The 7,500-nt window shown below is 44.8% G+C and overlaps 1 protein-coding gene across 1 annotated transcript in view; it reads right to left on the reverse strand.

Moving 5' to 3' along the window:
- Positions 1–7,500, reverse strand: part of LOC145409946 (uncharacterized) — a 51,786-nt gene that overhangs the window by 3,952 nt on the left and 40,334 nt on the right. Inside the window, exons 16-19 of the mRNA XM_080280206.1 lie at positions 5,675–5,866; positions 4,167–4,313; positions 3,727–3,781; positions 1,759–1,860 (exon numbers count right to left, since the gene is read on the reverse strand). Of these exons, the coding sequence (XP_080136332.1) occupies positions 1,759–1,860; positions 3,727–3,781; positions 4,167–4,313; positions 5,675–5,866 (496 nt within the window). The remainder of the gene's footprint in view (positions 1–1,758; positions 1,861–3,726; positions 3,782–4,166; positions 4,314–5,674; positions 5,867–7,500) is intronic.

Here is a 7,500-nt window from a genome sequence, read left to right on the forward strand (position 1 = left end):
CCTCGAAGCCCTCGGACCAGTTCCTCCATCCGGTCTGCGGCGATACCCACACACGCTCTCAGCACACACACATGCACACAGCAGAGAGACATACGCACCCACAGGAGGGGAGAGAGAGTGCAGGCAGAGAGGCTGTGTGGGCCCTGGTGTCTGTCAGAGGGATCCAGGAGCACTGAAACAACCTGAGTTAATAATATAAGTAACATGCAACTTCAGGACAGCTTGGAGTACCCCTGAAACGGTCCCTGAAGTTCCAGAATAATGTACATCTGTCGAGGATCACGCGACCCCCTCGGCAGGAGAAATGTGGAACTATAATCTACTCACTTTAACTTGGCAAACTAAGCCACGCCCCCAACATAAACGCTGAGCTGTGATTGGGTGAACCCTAACGGTAATGCATATTTTCTCTACCATGAAATTATATTGTATTCTGAATGGTGAAATTTGACAGTAATGCTTCAAATAATTCATCGTAAATTAAATATCGAGACATTGCATTATTTTTCCCATAATTATATCAGCCAATCAGGTGTAAGGGGGGCGGGGCATCTTTGCCAAGAGACGGTGAACAGACTAGAGTTAAGGCGGCCCCAGTGTCCTTGTGGGGTTGAGTGCCAGTGCCTTACGTCCTGGCACGATGAGGCAATTAGGGGTCATGCTGGCCGTCTGCATTACCCTCACTGCACACCATTCTCCTCACTGTTAGCCATCATCATCACCATCATCATCATCATCATCATTATCAGCATCAACCTATCCTGGCTTCCTACACCGCAGTCATCAAAAGAAGGACCATTACCCATAGGTTCGACGAAAGTGGATTTAGTGATGTTGACAAAATCTGACTTAGCGATGTTGATGAGAACCGACTTAGCGATGTTGACACGAATGGACTTAGCGATGTTGACAAGAATGGACTTAGCGATGTTGACAAGAATGGACTTAGTGATGTTGACAAGAATGTAATTAGACTTAGCAATGTTGACAAGAATGGGCTTAGTGATGGTGACAAATTTGAAATTAGACTTAGCGATGTTGACAAAAATGGACTTAGCGATGTTGACAAAAACGGAATTAAACGTAAGTGATGTTGACAAAAGCGGAGTTAGCGATGATTTTCCATTATGTTTCACGGATTTTGGGAATTTGGAGTGACTAAAAATGAAAGCTAAGGCCATATGATTAACTGTAATAGGTAAAATATTTTCTGACAACAAGAAAAGGAAAACGGGAAAGATATACACAGGTAGGGTCACGGCCAACCCTTCTGGAATTACGTTATGGCGAGAGACAGACAGACAGACCAACGAAAGATGTATTCCAGGATGTATATTCGGCTCCTAACACCTCTTTTTTACGGACTTATTTCGTATACTGAAGGATAATAGAATAATTTACTCAAGAAAGGGACAGTATGAAATCTCTGGTCATTTTGAATTTGATCCAAAGAGAAATGGTTCAGACTTAATCCATCGTGCAGTGAGAGTTGCAGTAATAGTTGGAACTCCCAGGCACAGAGAACCCAGTGGATTGCAGGCTGAAGTTACTCCTAAACTGCAGCCCACCATTCTCCTTTTGGTGGATAGGGATGGATGGATGCAGTGAGAGTAAAGCCATTTTCTTTTTACTATATACAGTGGATGGATGGTACAGCTAATGCCCTCTCCTGCAGCCCACCACCGTCCTTTCAGTGGATAGGGCGGGGACTGGGGGGTGCTATATACAGTGGACTGGGGATAGGGGTGGGGATCGAACCTGGAGGGCCCATCTCTCCAATTTCCCCTGCCGGTCCTCGCCTCCCGGTACCAGGTAATCCACGGGGACCTCTCAAAGTCGCTGCGATTTCTGCAAGGTTTTCTGAAGACGACAAAGGATGAGCAGGGGAGGAAAGAGGGGAAGGAAAGAGGGGAGGGGAGTGGGGGAGGAGCATGGGAGGGGGAGGAAAGAGGGGAGGGGATGGGTGGGGGGATGAGTGGGGGAGGAGGGGGCAACAGGAGGGATGAGTGGGGGAAAGAAGAGACAGCAAATCAGGGAAGAAGAGGGGTAGTTACTAGGGAAGGATTTACAAGGAAAGGGAGTAAGTGGACAGGAGTGGGGTAAAGGAAGGGGTGAGAGGGGTGTAGGTGGGGGTAAGGGAAGGGGTGAAAGGGGCGTAGGTGGGGGCAAGGGAAGGGGTGAGAGGGGCGTAGGTGGGGGCAAGGGAAGGGGTGAGTGGGGGTAGGGGACGAGGGGGGGTTGAGTGGGGGGAAGGGACAGGATCTAGGAAACGAAAATTTGTCAGTACTGAAGTGTGTGTGTGTGTGTGTGTGTGTGTGTGTGTGTGTGTGTGTGTGTGTGTGTGTAATCCATTTCCTCACAAGATGATGATCAGAGGAAAAACAAACACAAACAAACAAACAAACAACACACCCAAGACTACAGGTGTCCTAAGGTGGTAAAAGCTCCCTAACACCTTCTCCTGAGCGATTTATTTTTTTTTATTACTCCTTACTGTCCTATTCTGTGTTATAAAAATTCATCTAATATGGACATACTCTGAATAAATAGCATACAGAAGGATATTACCCACCCATATCTTAAAATAAATCGCTACGGAAGTGGTGTTAGGGAGGTGTAGATGTTAGATGGGGTAAATATAAAGAGATAATTGGGATAGATAGATAAATAGATATATATAATTATACACACAGTAAATACAAAATATTATACGGAGGGAGAGAGAGAGAGAGAGAGAGAGAGAGAGAGAGAGAGAGAAAGAGAGAGAGAATAACCCACACTCACACACACACACACACACACACACACACACACATGAAAGGAGAGACACTGTAGGTAGAGATTATGTGGACCTCTCTCTCTCTCTCTCTCTTTAAGGCTTGTCCGGAAATAGCACTGCACCGGAACCCAAACTGGATGTATTTTGCATGCCGGGTACGGCTCAGGCTGCTGGTGTGGGCGTGGGTGTGGCAGTGGGAGCAGAAAATGAATAAACGATTCAGAATAAACAGCACAGAAAAAATCACCGAGAGAAATGGGGAAAAAATCTTATAAATGAACCGCCAAAAATAAACCCCTGAAGCCACGCCCACCTGATTCAAACCCGCCAATCAGCTGCAAGGGGGCGGGGCTAATTTGACAGAAGAATTTAGACGGACTATAGGAAGAAGTGATGTCGGCCCTTGTTTCTTTCTTTTTTTTGGTCTAAACTGAAATAAATTTTGCCATATACTTTAAAATGGAATATAGATTGAGAAAAAAAATTGATGAGATTTTTTTTTAAACGTTGGATTTCATTTTAAGTATTTTCAGGCGTCTAGCAATAGATAGATAGATAGATAGATAGACCTTCAGGCTTCTAATTATTCCGTATTAATTAAACTTAACCCAACCAAACCCATCCCAACCCAACCCAACCCAACCCATCCCATCCCAACCCAACCCAACCCAACCCATCCCAACCCATCCCAACCCAACCCAACCCAACCCAACCCAACCTAACCCAACCCAACCCAACCCAACCCAACCCAACCCAACCCATCCCAACCCAACCCAACCCAACCCAACCCAACCCAACCCAACCCAACCCAACCCAACCCAACCCAACCCAACCCAACCCAACCCATCCCAACCCAACCCAACCCAACCCAACCCAACCTATCCCAACTCAACCTCACCCCACCTAACCCAACCCAACCCCACCCAACCCCACCCAACCTCACTCACCTCTCAACACCGATGCACAAATCCCCCTCAGCTGTTCCTCCGTATACTCTCTTCCCTGTGAGGTGAAAACAGAGAGAGATTAGTAATATTGGCTAAGTTTACTATTGACTGGAGCTACGGAGAGGAATATTGTGTGCACATATATATACATACTTGCGCACACACACATGCATCCACAGACACAGATGGAGGTGGAAGGGGGAATGTGTATGTGTGTATGTATGTATGTGTCTATGTATGTATGCGTATATATACTGTATGTATGGATGGGTTGATGGAGGAATGTGTATGTATGTATGTATGTGTATGTGTGTGTATGTATGTATGTGTATGTGTGTGTATGTATGTATGTATGTATGTATGTATGTATGTGTGTATGTATGTATGTATGCATGTATGTATGTATGTATGTATGTATGTATGTGCGTATGTGTACTTACAGGTGTGCCAGGTAGCCCTTCATTGCCAGGTGCTCCTCGTTGTCCTGGGGGCCCCGGCAGACCTGAGGGGCCCGCGGGTCCTGGGAGTCCTGAGTGGCCTCGCTTGCCCTCGGGTCCCCGCCCCCCGTCCGCCCCCCGCTCTCCTGGCTGGGGGGAGGGGGAGGGGGAAGGGGGAGGGGGAGGGGGGAGGAAAAGTAGAGTTTAAATGGTGTAGTTTCTCTCTCTCTCTCTCTCTCTCTAATTCTCTCTCTCATTCTCTCTCTCTCTCTCTCTCTCTCTCTCTCTCTCTATTAAGACAAAAGCTTTGATAATAAGGTCTGTGTATCTATGTAAACATCGTAATTCTCTCTCTCTCTCTCACTCTCTCTCTCTCTAATTCTCTCTTTCTCTCTCTCTCTCTCTCCTTAACTTGGCCCAGATTTTCGTCCTTTTGCAGCTTATTTCACGTAGCTCAGTGGCAGAAAAAGACAATACTACGGCTCTACATCCTTTCCATAGCACTTCTTCGTGACCAGCATCATATTCTAGTGTTAATCTATTGTTACTACGGCTCTACATCCTTTCCATAGCACTTCTTCGTGACTAGCATCATATTCTAGTGTTAATCTATTGTTACTACGGCTCTACATCCTTTCCATAGCACTTCTTCGTGACTAGCATCATATTCTAGTGTTAATCTATTGTTACTACGGCTCTACATCCTTTCCATAGCACTTCTTCGTGACTAGCATCATATTCTAGTGTTAATCTATTGTTACTACGGCTCTACATCCTTTCCACAGCACTTCTTCGTGACTAGCATCATATTCTAGTGTTAATCTATTGTTACTACGGCTCTACATCTTTTCCATAGCACATCTTCGTGACTAGCATCATATTCTAGTGTTAATCTATTGTTACTACGGCTCTACATCCTTTCCATGGCACTTCTTCGTGACCAGCATCATATTCTAGTGTTAATCTATTGTTACTACGGCTCTACATCTTTTCCATAGCACTTCTTCGTGACTAGCATCATATTCTAGTGTTAATCTATTGTTACAACTCAGCATTCAAGATTGAGAGTTAGATAGATAGATAGATAGATAGATAGATAGATAGATAGACAGATAGAGAGAGAGAGAGAGAGAGAGAGAGAGAGAGGTAGATAGATAGGTATATATTTAGAAAGATAGATAGATAGATAGATAGATAGATAAATAGATAGATAGATAGATAGGGAGGTAGGTATATAGACAGAAAGATAGATAGAAAGGTAGGTAGATAGATAGATAGACAGATAGGGAGGGAGGTATATAGATAGATAGAAAGATAGGTAGATAGACAGATAGACAGATAGGCAGACAGACAGATAGATAAATAGATAGATAGACAGAAAGACAGACAGACAGACAGACACATAGATAGATATATAGACAGATAGACAGAGATGAAAATAGCTTGACGGAATAAGTGGAGAGATGGCTTTATATCCCAGCACTTCTTCGTGACTAGCACAGACCACGTACCATTCCAGGAGACCCCGACGGACCAGGAGACCCCGGGAGACCGTAGACCCTCTCCTCTCCGGCCATGACCACCGCTTGGGGGGCGTCGTTCCCCGGGGGTCCTGGGGGTCCGGGGGGTCCTGGGGGTCCTGGCTTGCCCTGGAACCCGGGTAGGCCAGGGGGTCCGCTCGCCCCCAGTGGACCCGGTGGACCCTGTGGGGGAGAGGGGGGAGAGAATTACACAGTGACCCCTAACACCTTTTCCTTAGTGATTTATTTTGATTATTACACCTTAACTGTCCTCCTCTATACGGTTTTTGAGTGAACCTTGCAATTGGACATATATATATTTTTTCTACACTGGGTTTCGACAATTTTGACCTGATGATTTCAAATGTGATGAGTGCCAGACCATAAAAAATGATCGTTTTCGTATCATCTCTTTACAGTAGGTATGTAAAATCATGGTAAAGGCATTGGCTGTCTCTTTTTATACCTATCTAGAGCAAGAACTAGAAGACTGACTAATTTGTAAGGATTTCTGTACAAATAATTAAATTTTACACTTCATCATTACTTATTATTACAAAATAGGTTGTTATTGTATATTTTTAAAAAACTAAAGACGCTATAATTTACAGTTGCATTCAAAACTAAATTCTGATTATAAGGCTGGTAAATATTTGTCTTTGTCTTTGATGCAGTGATGGATTGCATAGTATGTGGTAGCAAGAAGCCAAAGCGTATCCAGTCTTCAAGAATCCAGGGTCTGCATGATGCGAGTCGTCAACGTGGTGGTGGTTTGAGTGAAAGTCTTGCAGAAGGTGTTACACAATTCACCTGTCACACAATTCACCTGTCACAAGAACTGCATCAGCCCTTACTGCTCACGGCATCATATAGAGCGATTTCTAAAAAAGGCGTAAATTGCGGCCAGCTGATTGCACAAGTACTAAAAGACTGAGAGGAAGTCATGCCTTTAACGTCCTTGAAGACTGTTTGTACTGTGGTCAGACATGCTCAGTGGAATGCCCCGCAAAGAATCCATGTCATTCAACTCATCCAAGAAATATCAAGGCCACAGCAGCTGCAACGACACGTACTACCAAGGCTGGCCAAAGTCACATCTTTGCTGATTCTGAATTTATCAGTGTACGCATCATTGCAGTAATGGCATCATCAACAGAAACCATTTCCATAGAGAGACTATTCCCTCATGAACTGGCTCCACACCCAACTTCTCTCTTTAAGGAGAATGGTGAAATGAGGACGAGCAGCAAGTAAGTACTCAAGAATAAACTTCAGATGTTATGTGGAATACGGCACTGTCAACATCCAGTGGTGGTAATCGTAGACGGCTGTGCTTTGATATGCACAATTCCTTGGCCAGCATTACCTGCAAAGCTTTCAACGTACATCAGCACTGCAGTGTCCAGAATCATGCGATAAACTGAGACAGCATCAGTCCTTCATGTGGAGTTTGACAGATACTATAAGCTGCGTACAAAGTCATGCTGTCCAATCTCACGACAGGAAGGACTGACTCGCGTGTTCAAGCTGACGGAAGAATCGCCTTTACCCAAACAGTACATCGTGTTGAATGTAAGTGCAAACAAAGAACAGGTCATCCATATGAATGTACAAAAGTTGTGCTCCATCCAGGTGCCACAGGGAAAATGCATCATCGTGACTGGCCCTCATCCACATCCAATAGAAGTTGGGGTTGGTCCACGGCAGACAGCAATAACACATGAGGAGGCAGATGTCATCATGGCATATCACATGATTCACGAAGCTTCTGCAGGCTTGTCACCAATTTGGGTTGTATCTGATGACTCTGATGTGCT

This window comes from Coenobita brevimanus, chromosome 83 (genome assembly GCF_032717465.1).
Source record: "Coenobita brevimanus isolate Jiangsu-jjx chromosome 83, ASM3271746v2, whole genome shotgun sequence".
Classification (NCBI taxonomy): Eukaryota; Metazoa; Arthropoda; class Malacostraca; order Decapoda; family Coenobitidae; genus Coenobita; species Coenobita brevimanus.